At 39.5% G+C, this 13,198-nt stretch overlaps 1 protein-coding gene across 8 annotated transcripts in view; it reads left to right on the plus strand.

The window, feature by feature from the left end:
* The first annotated feature begins 319 nt into the window (after nt 1-319).
* The window catches only part of RGS7 (regulator of G protein signaling 7), a 223,312-nt gene continuing 210,433 nt past the window's right edge, over nt 320-13,198 (plus strand). For 5 of the 8 annotated variants that reach the window (XM_071806237.1, XM_065835296.2, XM_065835297.2 and 2 more), the window contains exons 1-2: nt 321-616; nt 1,726-1,837. In XM_071806237.1, coding sequence (XP_071662338.1) covers nt 1,760-1,837 — 78 coding nt within the window. In that variant the 5' untranslated portion in view covers nt 321-616; nt 1,726-1,759. Of the gene's footprint in view, nt 617-1,725; nt 1,838-13,198 lie in introns of all 8 variants that reach the window. The other 3 variants (XM_071806235.1, XM_065835293.2, XM_065835298.2) reach the window with 2 other exon arrangements.

Genomic DNA, 13,198 nt, shown 5'->3' on the forward strand with positions numbered 1-13,198 from the left:
TCCCTAGTTCTCACTGAAAAAAATTGCATTAAGCGTCCAGCATAAGGCAGAGGAACAGGCAGATTCCCTGTTGTTGTCGGTAAAGGAGTAAGACGGAGAAGGCGACACACTTTCCCCACCCGTGCCTTTCAGCACCAACTTCCCCCGTTCCTCCCCTATCCCGTTAGCCCATGTTCTGGTCCTGCCTAATCTCATTATAGCGGCCGCTGCCAGATCTGCTGGCAGCTGCAGTTTCTTGGCTGCTGTTTTCGGTGAGCGAGCCGAGAGCGCCGAGGAGGAGGAAGAGGAGGGGGGGCTGCTGTGTGGCGGAGCGGCAGCAGCAGCACCTTTGACGTGCCCGTCCCCCACGTGACGGCCGCTCCATTGCGGGGAGGGAGCTGAGCTGCCACCGCTCCGGCAGAGCAGGGAGAGCCGCAGCGGCGGCGGCGGCGGCGGCGGCAGCAGCAGCAGCAGCAGCAGCGCCTCCGCCCGCAGTGCGTGTGCGTGTGTGTGTGTGATGAGCGATCACCGCGTCCCTCCGCCCGCTGCCGGCTGACACCGACCGCGCGGGGCGCGCCAGGAGCAGCAGGAGGAGGCGAAGAGCCGCGGCCAGAGCGCAGTGACCTTGGCCCAGGAGGTAAACGAGCCGGGCGGCAGCCGCGCTCCGTGCCGTTCCGCGCCCCCGCCCCGGGCCGCCCTAAGGGGAGGCCGGGGCGCCGCAGTCAGCCACCCCGGGCGGTGCCGCTGCCGCTGTCCGCGGTGCTGAAACCGCGGGCTCCGCGCCGGGCGCCCTGCCGGGCTCTCTGCCGGGCGAGCCGGTTCTCTTGGCCGTTTGGTGCCGGCACGGACGGGCACTGCGGGGCCAGGGCAGGGCGAGCCAGTGCGGTGGACGAGGTGCAGTGAAGCCCGCAGGCGAGAGGTCTGGGGGGCAGGGGAGGGCTTTGGAGGGAAGTGTTCGGAGTAGAGCTCAGCCCTCCGGGCTCTCCGCACCCGGCCGTGTGGTCTGTAGATGGAGCACATTCTTACACCTGCGTGCAAAGCCGGAGCTACGGCATGATCTGAGCTCTTGCTTAGTGCAGCTCCCGTGTGACCGTGGGGGAGGGCGGGGAGGAGACGGGGCTGGCGACGGAGCCGGTGTTTTGCAGTGAAGTACGATCAAAGTAGGTGAAAGCTACCTAAAAGGTTTTCTGGCTTGTTTTTTCCTTTCCCCCTGTCACCTGCTTCCCTTGCTTGGCATATGCGTAAAAGCACACACGTGTCTCTGAATTAAAGAGAAGTATAAAGCATCTGTTTTGCTTTTTGTGTGTTTGAGGGTTGTGAAAGTTGCTATGGCCTGAGCCGTGAGGAGAGGGCACTGCTGAATAACAGTTAACGGGCCGAGTGAGTCCTCCCAAAAGTGTGGTCAAAGGTGTGGAGTGGCCTCGTGAAGCCTCTGTAGGGGAGCAAGTGCTCTGTGAGGATGTGTCTTCATGATATGGTGGTTAGTGGTATGCCAGGGAGCTATTTGGAATGGTAATTCGTTAACATCTAAATTAGATTAACATTTTACATTCATTATTTACAGGCAAAAGAGATTAATGACAGTAAATGGTGAATTAGCAGCTTAGCTCCCATGTAAGTATGTGTTGGAGTAAGAACATACACTGACTCTGGTAATATGTTGGTAGAAAGTCAGGTCCATTAATCATCAGGGAAGGAAGGAGACCTGAGGTGATGTCTTACTGAAATCACTTTTACCTTTTACAGTGCAACGTTCAAAAGCGGATCAAATTTGTGGGACATGGCACAAGGAAATAATTATGGGCAAAGCAGCAATGGGGTGGCTGATGAATCCCCAAACATGCTGGTATACAGAAAGGTAAGCCTTTGTGTTTACAAAAGCTGAGGAAGGGACTTCAGGTAATGGAGAAGTCCTCAACTGTTCTGCCTAGCAAGTGAGGCCATTATTTTTGCTGTTTCACTCCAACTTCATGAATAGATGCTGCTGCTGAGCTTTGCATTGAATGGAGCAGTTTAATTTCAGAGCAAGATCACCTCACACTGATTTCGAATAGTTTGTGTCTGTTGACATTTTTGATGCTTAATGCAGCTTAAATGGCATGTGCAAAATAGATCTTTATCCAAGGAATTACTAGGGGCTCTTGTCTTGAGAAATGACTGGATTTGTTGTTTTAAATGTTCATATATGCACACATGTCAACTTTGCATCATATTCAGAAACAGCTGGGTTTGAATTTGAAATAATGTATTTCATTCACTTTCTGCATTGATACATGTGATATGTGATGGTGGTGATGTGCCAGAGACTGGAACGGGTTTTGAGTTCAAATGTTCACTTGCAAAATATACTTGTAAAATGAATTCATATCTTTAAAAGCTAAATATTAACTGTGTAATACAATATTTTGTATTTCTGTCTCTGAGCAAAGAATTTCAGAGTGCAGGAAAGTCAGAACCATTAACTGATTTCATATGTGGGGAGAAACTGATTGAAGGTATTACTTATCTGCAATTGCTACAACTTCAAAAAACCAAACACATACACTCCAGATATTATCTCTGGGAAAAAATTTCTAATGTAGTTATTCTGATGGCATCAATACAAAAATTTCCAGACACTGAACTCCAATAGTAGGACTTATTTAGCCACTGTGTTTTCATTTAAGTGACAGTAAATACTTGAGGATCTTGAGATGCATTTATACTTTTTTTTTTTTTAAATAAAGCTTTAATTTCGTTTATCAAAAGAGGAATGACAAATTCTTACAATAATGGAGAAAATAACTTTGCTCTCACAAGCTGAAATACATAATTATGCAACTACGTGTTTATTCCTAAAACACAGTACTTTCTAACTTGTTTGTGGTTGTTTTTATTAGGTGGAAAAAAAATCAATATTTTTACTTTGTTAGAGGCATTGACTTTTCTTTTTGCAAGTTAACTGTAATAGAAAGTATCCGATACATAGTCAGTTTAGTCTTTAAGGTGAACTGAGGTATCACCAGTAACTGTGGTAAGTGTTCTTTTCTCAGAAATTAAATAAATAGACCCAAGTTGAATTTTGAATGCTTTTTAATTTATTTTATTTTTTTTTAAATGTGTTGCTGATTTTGGTTATTCATATTTGCTGTTTTGAAAAATTAGGCTCTTTTTACCTAAGTGAATGAATTTATGAACTTGGTTATCCATCTATTTAAGAATGCACATAGAAAAACACAAGGTTACAGTGCCACTAACACGACAAATATGTTTTGAAATCCAATTATATGCATGAATTTATATGAGAAAATATGCTGCATATATTAAAAGCAATATACCAAAGCTTATATTGTTTCATATAGGTTTTTGATAATTCTAAACAGAATCTTTCCACATTTGTCACATACTTACATGCTGAGAAAGAAGTCTCCTCTCAGTTTATTTAGTACCTGGAGGTGGAATATGGAGAAACTGTTTCTCTTGTCATGTGGTGACTTTGTCTGAGGAACTTGTCAAGCTTGTGACCCATTCTATTTAGTGTAACCTCATTCCAAAATTTAACGTTGCTGCTGAGCAGCCTCAAGATTGAAAGGGAACTGCTGAGACAAGTGACAAGAATGCTGGTGGGGCAGGGGAAATTTGAAAATGGGAAGCGGGGATAGGACACGAAACCTCAGGGGTACACTCAGCAAATCAAAATATTAGACACCTTTCTAGTTCTCTGTAAATCAGCAGTAAAGGGATGATACCAGTTTGTGTCTTTCCGTGTGGCAGCGGTCCTTCTCTTGTAGCTCAAGTGCAAGTGGTGCACTGAGTATTAAACTTCCAGAGAACACTGACCTTCTACAGCATTACCTGCCATATTTATTTTTGTACACATCAACTTATTTTTGTAGCATGGTGAATCGAAAGATCATATAAAATTGTGCACACTGGTGTTAGAATACAGAGAGAGAAAACTAAGTAGTCCTGTGGTAGTATTCAAGGAATAGGAACAGGAACAGAATAACATAGTTTTTTAAAAGTCACGTATCTTTTTTCTGCAATACGATATTGCTGTAATCAAATGTGTTATAAATTCTACGTCTAGAACATAAGAGGAAGGTATTTAGGTGGAAATCATTTAACTTCAGAATATATAATCTGTGGATATATTTCTTTAATAAAAACAACTAAGTCACAGGATTCCTTGTAATACATTTGAAAACACAATACTTCTCTGTCTGTCATTGTGCTGGAAATGAAAGCACTGTGCAGAGTGAACAAAGAACTAGATCTGCCAGCTTCATGAAGGACTTTTTTTTTTTTTGGCCAACTGGAAAAGTATTAATAGTTGTTAGGAAAAAAAAAGTAAACGTGCTGTTGGCTGGCTTTAGAAGGAAACTGAATTTGAAGTCTTACATTTTGAATAATGTTGCTGAAATCCACAAATGTAGAAATGCTTTCTTCTGGTAGTTTATACAACATCAAGACATGGAATAGCACATGTTTTGTGATATGCCTACCTGCAAGGAATAGATGGGGCATCTCTTACTACATGTGTTAACAAAGAACTAAAATTTGGCCATGATGAGTGAAGACTATTAAGTATAAACCACAATTTTGTAATCTGGTAATTCTGCTATTAGTCTAACTTCCAGACACAATCTGAACTAAGTATGTTCTAAACTGTATGGAGTTATAGCCCTAGGTTTCCAAATCCTGATTCTATCAGGAGCATTTTACAGGAAATTCTATACAGAATGAAGTTCTAGTGTTCACAAATTCAGTATTTTAGCCTTGAATCATTATAGAATCATTATTGCACTTTAAGTACATTTCAAAATCTTGACAAAAAAGGGTGTTTTTCTGTTTTTTAAAATGTATTTGGTTTGTGATTTGTTATTTTATCGAAGGGTTAGAAGAAAGATGATTTATCGAATTCTAATCTAGAGTAATAGAGTGTAGATAGCCTGTTATTCTCATAGTAGACATATTCATAGACAAAAAGGGTTTCATTGCATTTTGCTTTCAGATATGATTTTTTTTTTCAAAGTCATCTTAGGATAATTAAATATTCAATGCATACGTAACTTTGAATTACTTATTTGAATCCCTGATGGAAAAGCCAACAGCACAGATGAATAGTTCCTTATATCATTTTTACATTGCCTTTTAAGATGCTCGTGTCAGTGTTTTAATGCCTTGGGGAATACTTTTTATTTTAATAGAATGTCAGCTGCATTATTCTTTTTGGCTATCAGCCTAATTATAAAGTAATGACATGTGACACGTTGTTTGTACTGACACGCCTTAGAAAAAGTCCTGAATTTTTCTGCTGATAGCCTGAGGCAAACATGAAAAATGTAAACCCCCTGCTTTCACTCCCTCTCCAACAGAGTCCATTCCAGTCAGCAATGAAAAGAGACAAGACACCAGAATCCATAGAATTTTAACATCACAAGTTTCTCATACAGAAATCTCGGATTTCAGCAGCACTAAGTTACTGCCGCAAGCTAGGTCTCAAGGAACAAACTTGAGATGTAATATAAAGCCCATATAGTGCAGCTTTTCAAAGTTTCAGGGCCTGATCTGCCTTTTTTGATGTAATGCATGGCACAAATAATTGAAATAATAAGAATTGTCTTTGAGGAACTTCCATTTTAGACCTACTGCTAGTCCTTCTAAACCATTGTCTGTCTTTCTGGTCTGCGCTTTACTTACTTTTTTAGTCAAACATATGCTGCAAGGATTAGGAGTTCTAATTTGTAATTTTAATGGTTATTGTATTGCTGTCTGAAATAGCTTCATTTGAGAGATCATAGCTCTATTTTGTAGCAATAAGATTAGCCTTATCTGAATAGTAATATTGTTGTGATCGAGACTGATTCTCTACCTTCCTCACTGCCCTGAATGTTAAGATAGAATTTGCTCAAAGCTGATTAGAATTACTAACAGTCGAGGCTTTCAATACTGTGATGAAGATAATTAGTTGTTTTGTTCTTGTGACAATTGTTGAAGGTCATATATGCCAGTGCTCATGTATAGCAAGGGCTGAATTTGTAATCTCAAACTACTTCTTAGTTTAGCGTAATCTGACATTCCTCATAAAAGCTATTTCTCCAAAGCGTGATGCTTGGCAAATGCTTTTGTAAAGAAGCAGTAGCTGCACAGTGACAACATTTGAGGAAATAGTGACCACCATCTTCTAATAACCATTCTCTCCCCTGCTTATACCAGAGATGACTTCCAGTGTACTGTGCAGATAATACTGTGTTCTCATGTGGCTTTTATCAACTGCTTCCTTAAAAAGATTCTTGGAAGAAAACAATATTACAGATAACTGTATTCCTTAGAGCCTGTGAGGCTAAGTGATGACATGGTAGGTGGGAGTTTTCTAAATGCTGTCATTTACTTTGATAAGGAAAGAATTAGTCTGATACTATGCATTTCTGAATATGCTATCACAACCTATGGAGGCATCCTGCTCCCAGTATAAACTACTGTAGTTTGTTACTACATTGCAAATGCCAGGGTACTCCATGGTGCTAGAGGTAAGTGGTGGTGTTTTTCTTTTTTTTCTCTTCTCTAATTAAATTATAGTATACCTCTGCATTGTGCGATTTCTTTTTCCAAGAAGAGGAGTGGTCCTGTTGCTGTTTGTGTGGATCTTGGATGCCAGTCTTGGGTTTATTCCAATGCTCATCATTGTGGAATTGATGAAGAAAGATCCGTATTTGTGGACCTCAGGAATTCCAGCTTTAGCAAGAACAGAATTTGCCTCCCTGTCCAGTATGAGTGTTATAAAGGTGGAGTTGTAGTTCTGGAGTCCATTACAGAGGTAATAGTTAGAGGGCAGGAACTTAATACTGAAGGACAGAATAGTTGCTAGATGCTGTGGAGTGCCTTTCATGAGTGCCTGTATGTGTCCCTGTATGCTCTCACCCGCATGTTTTGTATCTCCCTCCTGTGCAGTGATTTATATTGATGTTGTATCCTCTCCTGGAATGATTATAGTTAGTACCAGCTGTAGCGTGTGTGTTTTGGTATCATTTGTGAATGAGCGGTATAAAGGATTTGACTGTCTTCACAACTATACAGAACCACTGAAAATGCCGAGGAAACTTGATTAAAAATATGTCTACCTGAGTCTGCAGGTGGCTGGATCTGTGGGAGGCGCACCTGCCATGTATATTTGCTTTGGTGATTCCTGCTGGTGTTTTCCATCCCTTCTGTTCTCCTCATCCTTCCACTAGGTGTAGAAATATATCAAGTGATACTGCAGTGATAGGTTTGCTGCTGCTTACTGTTCTGAGCTTGATGTGCTCAGATGACTGGCATTACTGTCAAATGCAAAAGCTCCATAGAATTCTGTGCCACCTTGTTACTTCCTCTCTCCATCCCACATGTGCCACCTGAAAACTGTATGTGCCTGTTTTGATTGTGCAATGTCATTTTCAGTTTCTCTGCTTCTTTCTTTTGAAGCAGTCTACATTTGTAGCTATGGAAACAATGACGCTATTGATAGTGACGTGCAATATGGAGTCAGAAATTGTTTGTTTTAGGGTTTTGAGTTTTGTTGTCTTTTGCTTCAGACTTAGAACATTCTTTGCAAACTGCAGGAACTTCAACAGTAACCTCTCTCACATTATAACGTTTGACAGATTCTCACCAAAGCTGATATGAACTGTAATGAGGCCATATTAAAATACTTATATGTAAATACAACTTTTTAAATTGTGGCTATTTTCACAGTCCAGGAATCACAGACCAACTGAAGCAAGTTATAATTCTTAGTATAGGAAGCACTGCACCAGCTTCTTAAAATCAGTCTGTAAAAGCTGCTAAAAGAGAAGAATTTGGGCTTATGCAGTCCATTTACAAATCTAAATCCCAGGTCATGCCTAGAAAGAACAGAATGAAGTCACCAGCAGAATATGTTTAATCATTTTTTACATGTTATAGAACTTTTCTGACAAAGTGTTGGGGAAAGGTAGAGACTGCAGATATACAATAATGTAGAGTATGAACAATAGCTGCTTTTCAACTATATCTCTTAAAAACAACTTACAAAAGAGATGCGCGTAATTATTCGCTGTGTTACAGATGGGTAAACTGAGGCATGACTGTAATAGGTAAGAGCAGCAGTAAAGCTAAAAATCTTTTTTTTTTTTTTTTTTTTGGTAAAATAGAGGAAACTCTTTTCTACAGAAGAGGGAACCCTTAGGGCTTAGCTTGCAAAATACTACCTGAGATGGCTTCCTTTTTTTAAAATTATTTTTTATTTTTTTATGGAAAGGTATTACAGTAGTGGGGAGAAGAAGTTAGAAATGCAGATGTATACCTTTTGTCAACTTTGATCAAGGCAAGAAAAGCCTGGATTTTAATAATGGTGTTGTGAACTATAGAAGAATGAATAAGGGAAGAAAACTCTGAGGGTGGGATTAGTAGGAGAGAGGGGATTGACCACTTTAGAAAAACATCCTCAATTGGAACTTGGAGATGATGATGCAGTGAAGAAAACGTACATGTACAATTTTCCATGGCGAAGACATCAGCTGATAATTTTTATTTTGGTTTTGATTGCCACCAGCTATAAATAAAAGTTGTAGACAAAAAAGATTGAGCTGGTAATTAATGTGTTGGTTATAAGAATAACTGGAATACATATAGCAGGAATAAGGTTGTCTTGGAAGCCACAGGGGACGTTAGGCCTTGGAGCTGAACTGTATGAGGAGCAGACTTGGGAACTGTATTTTTATCTGGAGAGTGACAAATGCCTGGAGCTAGTGTAGCCCAAGAAACGGAGCTGTAGGAACAGGTATAGGAGCATCTCCTAAAGCCATTGTAACTGTCAAGGAAGCGTTTACTAGATGACATACAGACTTCTTAACTGACCGGGATGGGAGCTTGGCATTTGGACTATTTAGCCTCCTTAAATTTGAGGCCTCTTTTGTGCTCCTGTGTGTCTATAACTAGAGAGATGACACTGTAATGTATATTTTATCTGTATTTTTCCAATGAAGATGCCTATTTTTCAAGGATTTTGTAATTATGCCATTTCTACTCAGTTGAGGACATCTTTGATAGCCATTAAATGGAATTTGAAGTGTATTAGATCCACACTGTAATTCAAATAAGAAATCCTTTTGGAGAAGTCTCTAAGGATGTATCATGTTGTCTTCATATCAAAGATGTGCTGGCTTAATTCTGAAAAACCTTAAGCAAGAGCCAAATAGACCCCAAGGACCATCCAGACAGAATTTTATCCATCACTGTGGAATCATAATTCTTCAGGCATTCTTGTACCAATTTTACCTAAACCAGGTAAAACAGAAAATTTGAAGCTGTGTTAACTCTTCTCCATCGCTTCTGCTGGAAGTTGTGTGTTTGCTTTCTCCTTCCTTTGATCAGTGTTGAACCCTGTTTGACTAACATAGTGTGAAATTCTGGGGAGGACGGATTGTGCCACAGAGGAAGAGGTAGCAAACACAGAGGATCTCGTCACAGGGCAGTTCAGAGATATGAGGATTATCTAGCTGAAAGTGAAAATTGCTCCCTGTGACAGCAACATTTTTTTTTTCCTTTCTGTTCCAGTTATTCTGGATGACGTAGATGGTTGTATAATGTGAATGTACATGAAGGTACATGCATGTGCACTTATAGTATTTCAGTAGTCTAATCTAACAAACAGATTGGGAGTTATAAATATCCTCTGAGCAGTCCAGGATCCTGCTGCCACGGGACAAGCAGTGGCAGTGGGGTGAGTCAGTTTTTGTGATAGATTCTGTGGGGTCAGGAATCTTACTGGCATGCTGCTTTTGTGGTCGTTATGCGTTTGTGACCTTCTTTGTTGATTAAAGGGCAATCCACGTAAAAACTACACAAACAGCCCCTGTGGAACTTATTTTCAAAGGAATATTATGCCAGTCAAGCCCACTTTTATTGTAATCTGATTATTGATTCGTAGTTGATCATAGCTGAATAAACATGAACAGAAAGCTTGTACTGGAGCACATTTGGGTATATGATAGTATGTGATGTATGTAGCACCATTCTACTTTATCTTCCACGTTGTAAAAATGAATTGCACTGAAGTATTTCAAATAGCTGTTATTTAAAAGCATCCTAAATTCTGATGGAAAACCACAGTTTTTCTGATCTATGTTTATATCAGGATGAATAAGCAGTTTACTGAATGCCTTTTGAAAGAAAGACATATTACTGCTTCTTAACACCTACACTTTTCTGAACTACAGACTTTAAGAGGTATTAATCTTCTGTGAGCTAGATTCTGCCCTCAGATGTAGTTTCACAGCACCTCTTGATATCAGCAGAAGTCATACAATTGCATTTGATATAGAATCAATATCAACAAGAAGAAGGACAAAGATTAATACTAAACCCTAAAAATTGCATAAACTTGGGGCAGGTATTTTACAATAAGAATTCTCTTTATGTTGTACACTTTTGACTACATGGAGGAGAAAATATAGAATGTTTTGTGACTCTACCACAAAATCCCTGATATTGGCTTGTTTAATGCTGCAGACGTGTGATCTGAAGAAGTTGTTCAACATTGTCAAACAGGATGGCTTGGCAGTGGCAAATGGAAAACTTAGTGTGTGAATAATGCTATCATACAAGGCTATAACAAGATTTCTGTATGGCTTGAATACTTTATTTTAGCTGTATCATCTGTAAAATAGGTGGTCTGCAGTATAATTAAACTCATCTTTGTGAAATTCCATGAAGATCAACTGTTTACTTTGTACAGAGGACATAAAATTTATCAAAGTACTACATTGCATGGTAAAGTACTACAGTAATAAGAATGTGGTTTTAGACAATTAGAATACTATAAATTACAAAATTTCTAACCAGCTGCTCACAGTGTTGCTAGCTTTCAAATATCTCAGTTTTTAAAGAGTTACTAAGCAACCACAAATATCATTCAAGTCGCTAGGAGCTTAAGTTTTTTAGTATCTTTTCATAAATCATGTCTGTTACTCTGTGAAATCATCACAGTACCTGAATAAAATATTTAGATTCTGGCTTCTGTGGCCTGGAGGGAACACCAGTGTCCATCAGAGGAGAAGAGCCATATTAGTGCCCAGTATCGCTAACACATTAGTTTGTTTTCCAAGAGAAAGGAGAAATGCCTTTGGCTTGTTTAAAACAGAGATAAATTATAATAGTGCTTTACCTGTGCTCATTTCTTAAAAACCTGTAGTAGGACAACAGGATCTCTTCTACGGGAAAAATATTTTCAAAGTTTAAGCAGCTCCTCTGTTCCACAGACAGTTGTGACCTGAAGCACTTGGGTTCATTTATAGTGGTAAAAGTAGTTTGATTTTTCTTTCTCTTTACTATCAATTCCACTTCTATAGCATTACTTTCAGATGCTGAACTTCATATTCAGCTGTTTACTAAACATGCTGTCCTGTTCTTTTATTGAGGTAGTGTTTGTGTGTCATTTTGAGGTACATTCATAAGAAAAGTATGTGGACATATGTTCTATTACGTAACTGTGTTTATATTTATCTCTGTGGATTCTATATGTGGCTGTCATGCCATTAACATTTCAACAGAAACTTCAGTACATACTTGGTCAAGCAGGCCATCACCAATGCTATTCTCTCAGTGATTCTTTTGGTTTATGTTCTTTTTTTTTTTTTTTTTTTTTTCTGTTGAGATATCGAGGGCTAACTTTGATTCCAGGACACTGGAATTGAAAATCCTTTCTAGTTCATTTTTCTAGTCTTTAGGAGCTCTCACTTCAAACTAGGGAAAATAGGACATGTTGTACAGGTATCAGTGTGTAACTGTGAATTGCTTGTGAAGGTTCTACCTTTCCTTCTAATTCACTGATGTCTGTTATCTAAATGAAGACAAACACAGATGTTGAGGTGTCAGTTTATGTTGTCTGGAAGGTTGTTAGCACAGGACTTTGACTTGCCATCCTTTCTTCTTTAAAATATATTGAAGAACTCTGCTGCTTGCTTCCTTTTTTTAACAGGAATTCTACCCTTTGTGGCCTGTGAAATAGTTTATTTAAGTAGATATGATTTTATGGGGCTAATTCTTGGTCATTCTCTGCAATACTAAAGGACATGGAGGAGGTTCAAGGAGGAAACACTGCATGTGAGGCGCTGAAAGAAAGATATTTAGCATCAAGTCATTCTGTCACTTGCAATATGTTTGACTTCATTAGAGGTGTCCCACCAATTTCTCTGTTTGGCGCATATGGCCAGAGAAGCAAGGGTGAAGGAGACCACGAGGGTTGTGTGGGTGCTTCTGGACATGGTGTCATAAGTTCCCTAAGTGGAGCCCTTCCCCCTGGACAAGGAACAAAGCTCCCACAGGGATGCTGAGAGGGATTCTCGTGAGGAAGGAATGAATGCTGGTCTCAGAAACTGTCTTCCGTGCTAGATGCTGATGTTTGCTTCCCAGTCAAATTGTTGATCAAGTATTTTGATGGTGATTTTAGTTCATCGATACTTGTTCTGCAGTCTCCTGGGTGTCTCTACTGCTGTCATGTGTTCATCAGCCAGCCAAAATATTGCTGTTTGTTGCCCGCACTTGTGTTACACACAGGAGGCTGTTTGGCTTAGCATTTTGTTGGCAAACTGAAATAATAATTTCTGTGCATAAAATTTAAAATTTAAGTGTAAAAGAAGAGGTGGCAAAGTGACTTGGGGAGACTAATCAGAAGAGGCTGAGACTAGATAATTTTTGGTTTTCCCCTCAATGCACTGAGTGGTCTTTGGATCACATTCAGAATAGTATTTGAGGATCACCTAAATGGAAGTAAAGCTTGCTACAGATTCAGTTGTTCACATGATTTGATACAAATGTCAGTGGTTTTGTTCTGTGTCATCTTGACAGGCCTTAGCAAAAGGAAATATGTTCCTGTATGTTCTCACTTTTCTCTCTTATTCCACCTTTTTGACTTTTTCATATAATCCATATAGACATGGCTGATATGAGAATATTAGCATCAATTTAAGTTTTAGCCATATTGTTGGCTTCAGCTTAATATTTGTGTCCTATTCTTTACAAGCTATCTTGATTAGTACTTACAAGAGGAACTACTGACATGCTTACGTATTTACCAGTTAGACTTCAGCATGTTACTATTAATGTTCAGTGTGCTGGGTTAATGCATTGTTTGCTGTCCTTGAGACAGTGCTTTCTTGAACATTTGAAGCATGTAGTAGATGCATTTTCTCACCCCCTTTTTTTTTAAGCTAAGTGTTCT

This window comes from Patagioenas fasciata, chromosome 3 (assembly GCF_037038585.1).
Source record: "Patagioenas fasciata isolate bPatFas1 chromosome 3, bPatFas1.hap1, whole genome shotgun sequence".
Lineage (NCBI taxonomy): Eukaryota > Metazoa > Chordata > Aves > Columbiformes > Columbidae > Patagioenas > Patagioenas fasciata.